This window comes from Dryobates pubescens, chromosome 4 (assembly GCF_014839835.1).
Source record: "Dryobates pubescens isolate bDryPub1 chromosome 4, bDryPub1.pri, whole genome shotgun sequence".
Lineage (NCBI taxonomy): Eukaryota > Metazoa > Chordata > Aves > Piciformes > Picidae > Dryobates > Dryobates pubescens.
This window is the reverse complement of record NC_071615.1, coordinates 24,804,066-24,820,061: the sequence shown is the minus strand read 5'-3', so window position 1 is coordinate 24,820,061 and position 15,996 is coordinate 24,804,066. Positions and strand designations below refer to the sequence as shown.

Below are 15,996 nucleotides of genomic sequence, written 5' to 3'. Positions count from 1 at the left end.
TCTTCACAGAGAGAGTGATTTGCCATTGGAATGGGCTGCCCAGGGAGGTGGTGGAGTCACCACCACTGAAGGTGTTTAAGAAGAGACTGGATGGGGCACTTGGTGCCATGGTTTAGTTGATTAGATAGTGTTGGGTGATAGCTTGGACTCGATGATCTCAAAGGTCTTTTCCAACCTGGTTTATTCTATTCTAATTTCAATCCCTACAGAACTCAAGGTTTAGGACCAAATTAATTTGTGCTACATTTGCAATCATTTGCTCAACTTCTTTTTTTAGCAAGGACACAAAACTGGTCAGAGACTGTCCACTAAATGGCATGGGAGTAGAATTTGATTCCGTACCATTAACTTACCATAATATCTCCCTTCAGAAGCTGGGCAGGGTCTATAGCAATGCAGATCCGGCTTTTATTCTCTGATCCTACGCTACTTTAACAGGAGAGAAAAGAAAAATGAAATTTACAATTTAAAGAAAAACACAAAGAAAACAATAATTTAAGAAAAAAAAAAAGAAAGAAGCTATGAAATTCTGCAACTTTCAGACTTAAAACCTGGATTCATACATAAAGGAAAATGCTTATGACTTACTATATTCCAGATGTATAAACTGGTTGCATAGCCTGGTATAACTTCAGAAAAGGCTGACAAGCTGAAAAGAAGTCAACAGAAAAGACTCTTCTGTAATTATTTTTCTTTATCTGAGTGTTACAACTAGGTAGTTTCATGGACATCCAGACTGAGAAGTGGTACACAAGTGATACAACACTGACTGTCAACATAGCCTTCAAAGCAAAAGTGGCTTATGCAGGAAAAGTATTTGAATATATTTCATGAAAAAACCCCACACTTTTTCCTGATCTTAAAGGTTTCTGGTAAGGAAAGAGAGAGGGAATACTTTGCTCCTTATTAAATGTCTATGTGCCTGCCTTCCCATGTTTTCTGCAAGGAACCAGAATTAGTAAGGGAAGAAAGAGTGGACAAAAAATACCAAACCACACAAAAATCCACAAAAACCCAAACCACACACATGCACAAACCCAAAAAGTGGTTTCACAATGAAAGAAAATGTTTGATCTGCAGTTTTGTTTCAAAACTAGTAAGTCCCTTAGTGTTTTTACTGTAAGAAACCATACCCTTGGTCTTTATTGAAATAGTTACTTGGGAAATAAAACCAGGGTGAATAGCAATGACAATGAAGCATTGCAGATTCATGCTGATGACACTTCAAAAGACAGGTGTTCTATAACTGCCATATAATAAAATAAGAGTTATACTGCTTTACTATGAGCTAGCACAGTATCTTGGTTTAACATTTTGTTTTTTAAAGCCACCTAAAAATTGCAACACATCCAAATGACTTTTCTAGAGAAAATCCAATCTCAAAACAGGAAAGAGATTCCATTTATGATTATAATTATGTTTATGTCTATTTCCTGAAGAAGGAAATTACTGGGTAACCTGACCAGGTTCTCCACTCTTTTGCAATGACTGAGATCACAACCAGCCAGAAATTAGGTAGACATTAATAATATCAACTCTTTATTTAACAAAGGACAAGAATTTTATTTCACCTGCTGTAATTCTCACTCTTAACACACTTCTCTTCTTTCTTACTGGGAACATTTGGACCAGCATCAATTCTATGGTGAGATTCTTGCAGCTTTCTAGAAAGCTCCAAAATGAAACAAGATTTTGAGCCTACACATGGATAGGAGAAGGTAGGTAATTTACCTCTTCCAGCATCAAAGCTAGGGATGCCATGAAGGATAACATAGTGCAGGAAAATAGGAGTTGCATTCATTTTCACAGATCCAGAGAGAAGGCCACTTAAGAACTGCACGTATCTAAAACCACAAAAGTTTTCTGAATTAAATAAAAGCAGTGATGCAACTATATCAGAGAAATACATTCTGTACATATTAATATTCCTAGGCAATGGGTAGTGGATAGGATTGTCACAACTCCAGGAAAAATGCTCCTCACAAAATAACATTAATATAATAATAATAATAATAAACCAACCAGGTTGGAAGAAACCTTCAAGATCATCATGTCCAATCCCTCAACCAATCCAACCCACCTAAACAACTAAGCCACGGCACCAAGCACCCCATCAAGTCTCCTCCTGAACACCTCCAATGATGGTGACTCCACCACCTCCCTGGGCAGCACATTCCAATGGGCAATCACTCTCTCTGTATAGAACTTCTTCCTAACATCCAACCTAAACCTCCCCTGGCACAGCCTGAGACTGTGTCCTCCTGTTCTGGTACTGGCTGCATGGGAGAGGAGACCAACATCTGCCTGTCTACAACTTCCCTTCAGGTAGTTGTAGAGAGTAATAAGGTCACCCCTGAGTCTCCTCCTCTCCAGGCTAAGCATCCCCAGCTCCCTCAGCCTCTCCTTGTAGGGCTTGTGCTCCAAACCCCTCACCAACTTTGTTGCCCTTCTCTGGACTCGTTCCAGCAAGTCAACATCCTTCCTAAACTGAGGGGCCCAGAACTGGACACAGTACTTGAGGTGCAGCCTAACCAGTGCAGTGTACAGGGGCAGAATGACCTCCCTGCTCCTGCTGGCCACACTGCTCTTGATGCAGGCCAGGATGTCATTGGCCCTCTTGGCTGCCTGGGCACACTGCAGGCTCATGTTCAGCCTACCATCACCCAGTACCCCCAGGTCCCTTTCCACCTGACTGCTCTCCAGCCACTCTGACCCCAGCCTGTAGCTCTGCATGGGGTTGTTGTGGCCAATGTGCAGAACCCAGCACTTGGATGTGTTAAATCTCATGCCGTTGGACTCTGCCCATCTGTCCAGCCTATTGAGGTCCCTCTGCAGAGCCTCTCTACCCTCCAGAAGATCAACTCCTGCCCCCAGCTTGGTGTTGTCAGCAAATTTATTGATGATGGACTCAATGCCCTCATCCAGATCATCAATAAAGATGTTAAAGAGCACAGGGCCCAGCACTGATCCTTGGGGCACACCGCTAGTGACTGGCCGCCAGCTGGATGTGGCACCATTCACCATCACTCTCTGGGCTCAGCCTTCCAGCCAGTTCCTAACCCAATGCAGTGTGCTCCCATCCTTTTAACCTACCACTTTAGCAAATCAATGGCTGTTACATTGCTAATGTGTACCTCTTCATTTCAGTTATTTACATCACTACCCAAAATAAGAAAGGTAGTAGCAGACACAGAAAAGTCAGTTGGTTTGGTAAATATTTCTAGTTGCAGCTCAAGGTCTTGGTTGGTTTTCACAGCACCATGACATTGGTCCCACTCCATATACAGAGAAGTGCACTTCATTACCAGAACAAGAAGTGCCCTTGTTAGAAATCTCAGCATTAAGACCAGTGCAGGCAAATAACATCTTTGTAATGACAACTGATACCACTCAGTGGAAAACTACCATAGCAACATGCAAATTGTTGTAGTTCTGGTACCTAATACCTGATTTGGTCACAAGCTCACAAATGAGTACACTCAAGTGAACATCAGTGCAGTGTGTGCTAAACAAATTCCTCCTAGCTCCTTAAATAACCACAGAAAACTACTCTCCTTGAGTTTTTCCAACCAGCTTTGAGCCCCTTTTTCTTACATTGTCCATTAAAAAAACTTCCTTTAACTTCACTCTCAAGCATGTCCAGCAAAAAGAAACTCGTCTCTTTTCCCCCCACTTTAAGAACAGATTTCATTGACTGATCCCTTACTCCATTCTCCTGGTAACACCACAACTAAAGATATCCTGGCCAACGACAACAGCTTTACTACCCCAGAACAGGGTAGTAAAACCTGTGGTGGTTTTAAAGCACATTTCAGTTTATGGACAGCTAGCAAAGCTCACTTTATTTTGAAACACTAAGACAAGACAGCTTGGCTTTTTGGATTCCTCCTTCAGTCTTTCTGAAAATATTTGGCACATCAAAAGCACAAATATACGAACTGCACACATATGTGACACAAAAAACATGCAGTAAAATGTTCTGTCAGTGACCTCTCAGTCTCAAAATTTTCTCTTTACCACTATCACATTTTAATCATTCCCAAATCTGACTGAATTTTGGAACCCCTTTCTCAAAGCAATGCATTTAAGATACTTATAGAGGCAGCTGGCTTATTTTTGAGAAGCGTGTTCAAAGACTTACCCTTAAGGTTTATAAGCAATTCTTAAATACAAGGGGTGTATAACTGCAGTTTTTTATTCAGGCAAACCTTCAGCAACTTATCTGAGAAAAATATCCATTTTGAGTATTCCCAGAAGGGGTTCAGCATAGATGTGGTCTGGAGTCACTTTTGCTTGCCACTGTTAGAGCATCCAAGCAGCAGTGGGAAAAGGTTAAGTGGTATTTTCAGGACTGATGCACTTAATGCATACAATTTTATTGCTTTTTTTTTGGACCAAACTTAGTGGAGCAGAAGTTTCAAAATCAAAGAATGGGTGTATTTTCAAATGTGATCATTCTTATGTTCACCTAAATTTTACCTGTTTATGTATCAACTGGATTTTAACATGGACACCATCAGTTAATTATCCAAGAATGGTGTCAAGAGAAAAAAGCACATTAGGAAAGAGACTCAGGCCACTAACTGATCAAAATGGGATCAAAAGAGGATTGCAACATTACCAACAAATATTACAGTTGGGCTTCCTTTGTCTGCAGAAGGATTAGCAGCCACTGCTAGGTCAGGCAAAGGCAGGAAAAGACAGGTTCCAGAGGGGAACCATTCTGACAAAGGGTCAGAACCTCCTCTGTTCTCATGGGGAGTGACACTCCCAAGTACCTGTGCGCACGTGTGTCTGGAAGATGGGAAGGACAGCCCAAGTTAAGTACTGGTGAGCAAAGACACTAATTCCATCAGGCAAGACTGTCTCTGAGACTCCCCCTTCCAATCCCCCAGAAGAATCAAGCACGTGTCCTTGAAGAGGGTAGGAAACCTAGGTACCACCATTTACACCAGTTTCATCTCTAGCTTTAGAGCTTGCACACACATCATGTAAGTTAGTTTATTATTATCTTATAGCAATCAAGAAATAAATTGTGTCATATCACTTTGGTAACAATGCAGTAAGAACACACATAGGTACAAAGGTTTTTATCCGTTGGGTTACATGCAAGAAGTGAAGGAGAGATACAATCAGTCAAGGAATATTAATATAAGATGAAATGCTGAGAGTTCAGAAATCACTGCAGGGTTGTAGAAAAAGTCTTCACATGGCAAGGGAGGGAGTAAGGGATGGGGGCAGAAGATAACAAGAGCATTTCTTAGTGCTATGAATTAGAAACAAATTAAATACCTTCTTTGGGATGGCTGCATTAAAGCTGAAACTTTATCATCAAAGAATTTCTTCATAGCAAATCTGTCTAGAGCCTGATCAGCACTGTCAAAACAGAGACACAGATACCTTGTTATTCCAGTTTGGGGTTATCTTGGAAATTCAGCAGGGTACTGCTTCAAATATGCCAAAATATTTGGAGGGAGAAAGAAGAAAAGGAAGCAAAAGAGAGAAGCAGCACCTAAGTAGTAGCTCTGGCACTAATATGTCAGAAAAGAATGACTTTTCCACTAACACCTCCTCATTCCACACCTTAAGGCAGTTTCCTTCTTGAGGCAATTAACTGGATGGCAGATTTCCAACATGTGTTAAAGTCGTAATACAACAAACTTTAGTGAAGCCAAGCATCTCAGCCTGCAAAAGGAGGATACTTGCCATAATTTCCTGAGAGTGCCACTGGGGAGTTCTCTCTGCAAAATATAAATTGATTCTCTTTCTAAAATAGCAGCAGCAACATTATGGAGATAAAAACCTCTTCCTAGCTCTGACTACAGCACAGGACACCAGATGCAAAGGATGTCAGACTAGAGGATCATTTAAATGGTTAAATAATTAATTCACTCTTTGGTCCTGTGCTTTGAGCTACCAAGGGAGAGAACATCTGAAATAAAAGTGTCGATCTTTGAACAAGAAGTGCTTTGCATCAGACAAACACAAACTCTTCAAACACAGAATTAAGGGGAAACATGGTGAGACATTTTTCTTCCATTCCCTATCCAGAATGGCTCTGATGTAGGTCTTCTGTATCTCTGTAGCGAAAGGCAAGAGGGTACAGAAAAAAGAAACAGGAATGCCAGAAATCAGCAAGGCGGCTGTTTAGCACATGTGCCCAGTAACATACTAAGCCAAGTCTCTTTTATCTATACCAGATGAAACCAATGTGTCTTGTAACAGATGTAGCTGACCATGCTAATTGTCAGCAGGACACACAAAGAGCAGAATTTTCGAAACAGTTAGACTCTGGAATCTCAAATTTTCAATTCCACATCTAGTTCAACCTAAATGAGCGCTGAGGAAAAACACTGTGCAAGCTATCTACACATATGTCAGGCTAAAAATGGAAGTCATATCCTTTCCAGAAAGAAAGAAGTTATCACTTGTCTTCACAGGAGGGTGGATCAGGCTTAAAGCCATGTCTTTTCCTCATGGACATCCAAGACTGCATAGTGTATGCTTAGAGTATCCTTGACCCAAGAACTCTCTTTGTCACCCAACCAACATCACCACCCTGAATTTAGGCAACTCACTCATAACTGGGCAAAGACTGCTCATGCATGTTTTGTTCAGACAGAGTTTCCATTAAGAGCTCTGTTTGCCCTTGTTATATCTCTTGGCATCTGAGAAACTCAGATATTTATAAAATAAATGAGGTTGGAGCCAGGTGGCTGTTGGTCTCTTCACACAGGTAACAAGCAACGGGATGGGAGGAAATGGCCTCAAGTTACACCAGGGGAGGTTTAGGCTGGATATTGGGGAAAATTCTTTACTGAAAGGGTGATGAAGCATAGGAAGAGGCTGCCCAGGAAAGTGGTGGAATCACCATCCCCAGAAGTGCTCCAAAAAATGTGTACTTGTGGTGTTGAGGGACATAGTTTAGTGGTGGACTTGGCAGCATTGGGTTGGTCTCAGTGATCTTAGGGATCTTTTCCAACCTCCAGAATTCAATGATTCAATACAAACAAAAGGGGCTTGTATCATAAGGCTTGTTTACTAAGCATGTATTTTTTGGCATGTCCATGCAGACAATTAAGAGCTTTATTTAGTGTGAACAGCCTCAAAGTCTTCCAAGTATCATTTGTGATGCAGCAGCAAGCACATGCAACAGCAGCACCTGCAGTAACTTCTGCTTCTGTGTGTTTGCTATGTACCATTTTGAAGAGTCTTGGTAACAGCAGGGGAACCACAAATCCTAGCTGGGAAACTTCCCCAGCCTCATTCTTACACAGAAACCTTAGGGCATCACACAGGCCACAAGAAAGCAGACTGTTTTCAGACATGCTCCTAGACTCTTCGAGAAGAAAACCTGGCACCTCTTAACTGACAAACAGTAAGCTGCCACACAGTACTGCAATTAAAAGGCATCTTTTCCTGATGCTTTCTTAATTATAAACACCATAACATGCATTATGCACAACTTACCTTGCAGAAACATTGGTGAAGTGCATGTATGATGATATGACCACCCCTATCCTTCCTTTGCCTCCCTGTATGAGGAAAAAGGGAATGATCACTTATTTATTACTTTATTGGGTGTTATTTTAAAGACCCACACTAAACAAAATTTAATGAGAGGGGAATCAGAGAACCCTTTTGCTCATGTATCTCTCATATTGTTGGGAAGATGACAATGCTGGGAAGCAGATTGTATCTCCATACTAGCTGGGTAACAAGTGGAATAAAAGCACTAAGTAGGATTTCTATGTACATGCTGGTCAGGTCTTACTGACTGAGAGATAAATTATTTTTTAAAATCTTGACCAGTGGTAGAAACAAAGTATCAACCATTCTAATTTTATATTACTTTTTCCAGAGGTTCATCCAAGACAGGTCGAGACAGCTTTGCTATTTCTGGGCTGGAATGCAATAAAACGCCTATTTGTGGAAAGCATATGTGTTTCCAGAAGGTTTGGGCATTTTTACCTCCCCCTTGCCTAAGATTAATAACAACTACTACTACTACTGATTTTTCTATGGATAACTTAAAAAAAGGTTCAAAAAACTTATGAAATAATGAACTTGACATAAGTTCAGTACAGTTTTTTCAAGCAGTCACTTTCAGACACTTCCAAACAGCTTCAGTCCTTCGGCTGATACAAGTAGCTGTACCTAGCTATGTTTGGGGGGGTTAAATTTTAAAGTCATTACCAAAAGGCATTAATTAACAATATGCCTTATCAATTTGTGTGTAAAATATCTAGGAATACTTTGCCCCCTTTCTTTTGTCCCAGGCTACTCTCCTGACCGCAGCCCTGCAACTAGTAAGAATTCTATAGTGTTTTACACACTCATGGCATTCTGCCCACAAGGAATTAGAATCATAGAACGGTTAGGGTTGGAAGGGACCTCAAGGATCATCTAGTTACAAGCCCCTGCCATGAGCAGGGACACCTCACACTAGATCAGGTTGCTCAGAGCCACATCCAGCCTGGCCTTAAAAACCTCCAGGGATGAGGCCTCTACCACCTCCCTGGGCAACCTGTGCCAGTGTCTCACCACCCTCATGGTGAAGAGCTTCTTCCTAACATCCAATCTGAATCTACCCATTTCTATTTTTTTTCCCCATTTGCCCTAGTCCTATCTTACTGGACACCCTAAATTCAGGACTAGGGACTAAGCAACCAGACTTGAAGAGCAGTTTTGGTCCCATTATCATCCACACTCTGTTTAGACCAACATCTGCCAGTGATAAAGAGACAGATTTGCCTTGAGCATCACCAGCACATCTACCAACTCAGTTCCAAATTAATTTCATCTCTACTTAAGGCTTCTCTTTATTTCTCATCATTGTGAACCAGCAAGAAGAAGAAGGAACATAGCACAGTGGTGACTGCTGTTAAGGCACTGCAGCAATGCTGGCAGTTAGACTGTCACATATCTGTGATATGTTGCCTATCCTTAACCTGCCACAAACTCCATGAATGTCACAAATGTGAGGAGCTTCTACAGAGTTTGCTATTGAGCTGAAGTAGCACTGGCTTTTGAAGGGAGCAAACTAACATCACTGCATGCTATACCCAGAACCTTAGTTACCATGCAAAATGGTATGTACTGAGCATGCATGGTCAGTGGAATGAAGCTGCCTTAAATGAGCTGAAGGTTTGGCACATGGTTTTCAACACTCGAAACAGACCAAAGTTCATTTCTTTTTTATTTTTTAAACTGAGTAAGAATAGAGGACTGGTTTGGAAAATGAGCACAAACAGATATGTGATGTGGACACACAAGGTCACTCACTCTGCAATGGATCACCACCACATGTTGAGGATCACTGTTCAGCCATGACTCCATAGCCTTGCAGATGGTGCACACCTTATCGAGAGGCGGAGCATGGAGATCAGGCCACCCCACATCCACGATCTGCAATTGAAGAAGAAACAGTCACAAGAAGCCACCTTGACCCTAATACTATACCTCAAAATCTGCCTTCAAACAACAGTGACAGTGAAGTGTCCACATTTTTTTCCAACCCCGGAGAACATCATTTGAGTGCCACAATGGAACTAAAACACACTTACAAATCTCTAAAAGAGAAGGAGGATATTTGTTTGCATTTTTGTAATATGCTAGCACTTTCATAAAAACAAACAAAAATCTCCCCCCCATAACCCACCAACCACCCACAAGTGACAACATTTCTGAAGATCCTGATTTCTTAAAGAAGTTTTTCCTTATGTTTACATGGAACCTCCTATGTTCCAATATGTGTCCATTGCCCCTTGTCCTGTCACTGGACACCACTGAGAAAAGTTTGAGTCCATCTTCCTGAAACTCAATCTTTAGCTATTGATCAGCATTAATGAGAGTCCCTCCTCAGTCTTCTCTTCTCCAGGCTTAACAGTCCCAGCTCTCTCAGCCTTTCCTCATAAGGTAAATGTTCCAGTCCCCTGATCAGACTCTGTCCAGTAGTTCCCTGTCTCTCTAGAACTGGAGAGCCCAGAGCTGGACCTACTACTCCAGATGAGGTCCCACCAGGGCAGAGTAGAGGGGCAGGACAACCTCCCTCAACCTGCTGGCCATGCTCTTCTTCATGCACCACTGGCCTTCAGCCTGTATAGTATATAACCCCTAGTATCCTGTGACTGCACAAAGAAAGGACACCAGGAGTAAAATTTCTGTCACTCAACATGTATTTTTAGTAGTCCCAATAGGTTTCAGATGCTGTCTGCAAAGTCTTACAGGCATGACTGCAAAGTACAGGCCAGGAGAACTTGGGAAAAAAACAGAAAAGGATACATGTGAAGGCTGTTTACCATCTTCCAAGCTGTCCTACTCTTTATATCAAGCTCACACAGTTCCAGAGTTTATCAGGTCATTTAAGCCATATTTAACACTCAAAAGATATAAGTGACAGAGGGCAACCAATACCTTTGGGTTGAGCTTGGTGAGGTCATATCTCTTTTCAGAGAGATTCAACACCTGTTCAGAAAGAAATAAAAAAATATCAACCATTACAACTTCATCACTTCTGGAGTCAATAGCTGCATTTGAAACATGTTATAACTGTAACTGAGCAGGAAGGAAACCAGAAGCGTCTTATACTAATGATGCACAAAAGTTTCTGCAATTTTCCAGCACTTCCAGTATTTGCAATGCCATTTAGTGGAGAATTAGAATTCTTAAAATCAGTGTTAAAGCTCTGTTAAGAGATCAGTTACATCAAGTTTTCCACAGAGAAACAAGAAGTGCAATTTGGTGAGGACTTTCTCCATTTGTCTTTATTGTTGTATTGGTATGCAAGAGCAATTTAACATTCTTGTGTGTCAGGATATGACCCTGTTCATGATGGGTATTTGTCACTGCTGGATCAAATGCCAAACTCAGACACTGTTGTACCCCAGACCATGTCAAGCTACAGAGATTAAACCAAGATACTCCAGGAGTCTTATCAGCAAGAAATAGAGACCAGAATGTACATTTCAGGTAAAATGACAAAACAAGAGGTCACAGAATTCTCTGAAGAGAAGCCTATGCTACAAATAGATGACAGTGGAAGATAAACTGCATCCTTTCTAGCCCCTTTTTGGCATATGCTAGTTCTGCTCATATTTGGGGAAAAGAAAAAGGAGCATTAGGCTTTAATACTATAAAACGTACATCATTTTGCCCTAAATTTTAGGATGTCAGCTGGAGAATAAAAATGAAGTAAGATAAACAAGTGTGAAAAAAGAAATCCTTCCTCCTTTCAAACAGCAGAGAGGAAACATTCCTCCCATCCCCTCCCATACAACTGAATCCTAAAGTGGGAAATAACTGTGTACTATTAAGACAATACTAATTCGCTCACTCTGCTGAATGTTCATCATTGCCACAGAAGGAAAATAAGTTTCATCCGGTGAAGAGACCTTTATGAAGTTATCAAAGCATAATTGATTTGTTATGCTCCTTAATCAGATGACCAGAAATACACCATCTCATGCCCAAGAAGAGAAACAAATAGCATGCAGGTGGCAATTTTGGACATGACTGAGGAACTATTCACCGGCCTACAGTCCATTCCATTAAGGAGAAGAGACAGGGAGAACAGGCAGACAAAACCCTTCTACCAGGTGGGACCAAACCTGCTTGCAGAAAAGAGTCATAGCCTTGTGTCAAGTAGGACACAGAATTCTTAGAGAATCAGAATCAGAATAGAATACAATTAACCAGGCTGGAAAAGACCTTCAAGATCATCAAGTCCAACCTATCACCCAACACCATCTAATCAACTAAACCATGGCACCAAGCACCCCATCCAGTCTCTTCCTAAACACCTCCAGTGATGGTGACTCCACCACCTCCCTGGGCAGCACATTCCAATGGCCAATCACTCTTTCTGTGAAGAATTTCTTCCCAACATCCAGCCTAAACCTCCCCTGGCAGAGCTTGAGACTGTGTCCTCTTGTTCTGCTGCTGGTTGCCTGGGAGAATAGACCAACCCCCACCTGGCTGCAATCTGCCTTCAGGTAGTTGTAGACAGCAATAAGGTCTCTCCTGAGCCTCCTCTTCTCCAGGCCAAGCACCCCCAGCTCCCTCAGCCTCTCCTCATAGGTCTTGTGCTCCAAACCCTTCCCCAGCTTTGTTGTCCTTCTCTGGACACGTTCCAGCAACTCAACATCTTTCCTAAACTGAGGGACCCAGAACTGGAGACAGGACTCAAGGTCCCTTTCTTCCTGGCTGCTCTCCAGCCACTCTGACCCCAGCCTGTAGCACTGCATAAGGTTGTTATGGCCAGTGTCAGAACCCAGCACTTAGATGCGTTAAATCTCATGCCATTAGATTCTGCCCATCTGTCCAGCCTGTCAAGGTCCCTCTGCAGAGATCTCCTACCCTTTAACAGATCAACACCTGCCCCCAGCTTGGTGTCATCTGCAAATTTACTGATGATGGACTCAATCCCCTTGTCCAGATCATCAATAAAGATATTGAACAGGATGGGGCCCAGCACTGATCCCTGGGGCGACACCAGTAGTGACTACATGCCATAGGGTTTAGATGCACTAGCCAGAAAACAGCACAGGAGATGAACAGTTTGGGTCATCATCCAGGAAACATTCTGCACACAGACCTCATTACAGATTTGCTTACAATTTATTTTCCTGTAGAAAACTAAACAGCAGGCAAAAACACTTGTAAATCAAATTAATGAGAAAGAACTGGGCAGAACACACAGGCAGCAAGCCTACTTTGATACACTGTTTCACAATACATAGTAGAGACAGCCAGGACAGGATGGGGAGAGACCATCAGACCATCAGCTGAGGACCCAGATGAAGCTGGCTTCTAGAAAAAGAGAAGGCACCCCACAGTACAGGGTGTGCATCTTTGAAAAACATGCTTTGCAGAATGGAAATGGTTAGTGCAATTATTCTACAGCATTTGATTCTGTGCCATCACAACAGAGACTGAAGTGTCAGCAGCAGAAAAGTGCTTCTAGTATCTATCCTGGACCAATAGCTTCAAACACCACTGAAAATATTACTCTTGCTTGCAAAGCTTAAAGGTGGACCAAAGAGGCTTTAGATGAGTGACTTTTGGTTTATAGTGATACATGTGGACCTACAAGTGGTCTTCCTGCAGGACAGAAGGCGGTATCTCCAAAAGACTGAACCTACCAAGTAATTATCTCCATGTTTGGATTTGAGCATTCGGGTTACATCTTGCAGATTGTGGAGGTAAGTTTCCTCAGAACAGCTGGCAGGGAAGGAGACAGCGATGATCCGCTCTGTGATGTAGGTGAGGTCAAGCTCATAGCCTTCCTCCATAATGTGATCAAAGTCTGCACTTCTGTGAAGAGATGAGATGTGGTGGTTCAGAGTAAAGGAGCCACGAACAAACACAGCATATTAACATGAAGAAACTGCAACTTGGACTCATACAGTCAAGTATCTCAGGTTTCCAATATTTGCATTACAATTACAACTTATTAAATGCCTGCAGAGCTCAAATTATTCAGTTCAGTCCACAAAAGGAGTCAGCCAAACATCAGAGTTCTTCACATCAAAACCATAGTGAAAAAATAACCCCTGCAACCGATAATGCAGAAAAGCAGCAAAAGTAATCCAAGCAACTTCGACAAATACTGGTGCAACAAATCTGGGAGTTAAACAGAGAGAAAAAATAGGTATTTATGTCTGTACAAATCTCCCTTTCTGTAGAATTCTCCAAGTGCTTTACAAATTGGAAGATTCATCTATAAAGCTGCAGATAGACACCATCTTGAAACCAGCTCCAAGTAATACTGAAGTGACTCCAAAACCATTCCCCAAACTGTGGCAGACAGCAATGTAATGGAATTCCACTCACTGGTTAGTCTAGAGCTACTCTTCACTTCTTTTCCAGCTTGAGAGCACAACCAGGGACCTGACTTTGTCCCTAGATGATCAGAAGCAAGCTCAGCACAAATGCCCAGATCCTTCTGGGCAGACAGGGACTGCAAAAATAGTCCTAGCAAAGGACTGAACTTGCATACATCATTACCACAAATAACAGCCCTTGATCCACCTACAGCATTATGCACACTACTACACAACATGGGAAAGGAATACTTGCCGTGATCCTTTGTCACAACTGAAAGAGGAATTCTTCGAAGTACTGCTGGAATTCTGGAACAAAGAAAACAGAGCAGTCAATCTGGAACCTTTCTTACTTCTGCTGATGTCAATGCTCCTGCTTTTTTCCCCCTCATTTATCATATCCATAGTGGGGGAGAGGGGGAGACAAACCAAGAAAAAACCACAATAGGACAGAGATTATTGTCTTATGTCAAGACTGCAAACACTGTGGGTATGTCCAGGTTATGTCCAACTCTTTATACAGACTTATTATTACATATTGCAACTCAAAACCACCAGATAAGGACTGGTTGGGGTTTGTACTCTTCTTAGTAACTATATTAAGATTAGAGAAAACATTCAGTGGACATGTGAGAAGGTGGAGCTTGAGTTGCTCTACAAACCCGCAAAAGTTAGTTTCTCTCAAGCAATTCTCCTATGACAATACAGCAAAATGTATGCAGTTTATTCCAGCATCACGCGTCCTTGGCGAGTCTGAATGGAAGCCTGAGCTGCAATGGTTTTGCTTTATGAGAATTCAGAGGGTCTTTTTCCCAGCTCCATTTGCTTAGTAACTACACATTAAAAAGTGTCAAATGACACACCTTGAGACAGCCAGAACAATCCTCTCTATCAATACAGACTGGGGGAGGAGGTGATAGAAAGCAGCCCCGTGGAAAAGGACTTGGAGGTGATAATGGATGAGAAGCTGGACATGAGCAGGCAGTGTGAGCTTGCAGCACAGAAGGCCAATCACATCCTAGGCTCCATCAAAAGATGTGTTGCCAGCAGATCCAGAGAGGTGATTCTGCAACTTTGCTCTGGTGAGACCTCACCTGGAGTACTGTGTACAGGTCTGGAGCCCTCAATATAGGAATGACATGGACCTGATGGAAAGCATCCAGAGGAGGGCCACAAGAATGATCAGGAGTTTGGACCACCTCTGCTACAAGGACAGGCTGAGGGAACTAGGGTTGTTCAGCCTGGAGAAGAGGAAGCTCCAGGGAGACCTGATAGCAGCCTTCCAGTACCTGAAGGGGGCCTACAGGAAAGATGGAAAGAGTCTGTTTACAAAGGCCTGCAGGGACAGAACAAGGGGCAATGTCTTCAAACTAGAGAAGGGCAGATTCAGATTGGATATCAGGAAGAAGTTCTTCACTCTGAGGGTGGTGGAATAGGTTGCTCAGGGAAATGGTTGTGGCATCATCCCTGGAGATATTCAAGGTGAGGCTCAACAAGGCCCTGGGCAGCCTGATCTAGTTGGGGATGTCCCTGCTGACTGCAGGGAGGTCAGACTGGATGACCTTTGGAGGTCCCTTCTGTCCTGGATCATTCTATGATTCTATCCCAAACAATAACACACAGAAGTTACCACTATGGAAAGACAAGCAAAGAGCCAACCAAAGGGTCAAACTTAGTTGCTGTTGTTGCCTTAAAAGCCAGCAGGGGGAAGCAATAGCTTCTCAAAAGCCAGCTGTACTCTCCAGCCACAGAACGACACTAATCAGCAAATTCACTGCATCCAGGGCATGGATTTCTTTTCCAGTTGCCTTGGGTTGAGTTGAATCTACTCCAGATGTTCACTAGCATGCTGCTGTCATGGCAGCTTCAAAATGAAAGCGCTGGCTGGAGCGAAGTATCGTGGGGACTAAGTTCAGATTGGAACATGAGAGGTTTCCTGTTCTGGTTGCTGCTCTCAGTTCTCAGGTTTGTGGGGGTTTCTTTTCCGTTCAGCTGGCTGTGGGTCAGGGGATAGGGGGTGGTCACTGGCTTCTGCTGCTGCTTCTGCATTTTGCTGGACTATTCTGAAAGCAGGCTAAGGTAATTGTCCATTGGATCATGTCCAGTAAAACTCTTTATCTCAACTCTTTATTGCAACACAGAGTTTTAGGGAGATTTTGTGTTACTTTCCCTC

At 42.4% G+C, this 15,996-nt stretch overlaps 2 protein-coding genes across 2 annotated transcripts in view; both read right to left on the bottom strand.

Annotated features, from left to right (window-relative positions):
* Window positions 1-15,996, bottom strand: part of TNS3 (tensin 3) — a 111,971-nt gene that overhangs the window by 89,382 nt on the left and 6,593 nt on the right. Inside the window, exons 2-10 of the mRNA XM_054160963.1 lie at window positions 14,080-14,132; window positions 13,143-13,314; window positions 10,417-10,467; window positions 9,286-9,408; window positions 7,471-7,535; window positions 5,293-5,376; window positions 1,732-1,844; window positions 589-649; window positions 354-429 (exon numbers count right to left, since the gene is read on the bottom strand). Of these exons, the coding sequence (XP_054016938.1) occupies window positions 354-429; window positions 589-649; window positions 1,732-1,844; window positions 5,293-5,376; window positions 7,471-7,535; window positions 9,286-9,408; window positions 10,417-10,467; window positions 13,143-13,292 (723 nt within the window). The 5' untranslated portion in view covers window positions 13,293-13,314; window positions 14,080-14,132. The remainder of the gene's footprint in view (window positions 1-353; window positions 430-588; window positions 650-1,731; window positions 1,845-5,292; window positions 5,377-7,470; window positions 7,536-9,285; window positions 9,409-10,416; window positions 10,468-13,142; window positions 13,315-14,079; window positions 14,133-15,996) is intronic.
* Window positions 13,485-15,996, bottom strand: part of LOC128897196 (tensin-1-like) — a 121,846-nt gene continuing 119,334 nt past the window's right edge. Inside the window, exons 5-6 of the mRNA XM_054161274.1 lie at window positions 14,080-14,132; window positions 13,485-13,623 (exon numbers count right to left, since the gene is read on the bottom strand). Of these exons, the coding sequence (XP_054017249.1) occupies window positions 13,485-13,623; window positions 14,080-14,132 (192 nt within the window). The remainder of the gene's footprint in view (window positions 13,624-14,079; window positions 14,133-15,996) is intronic.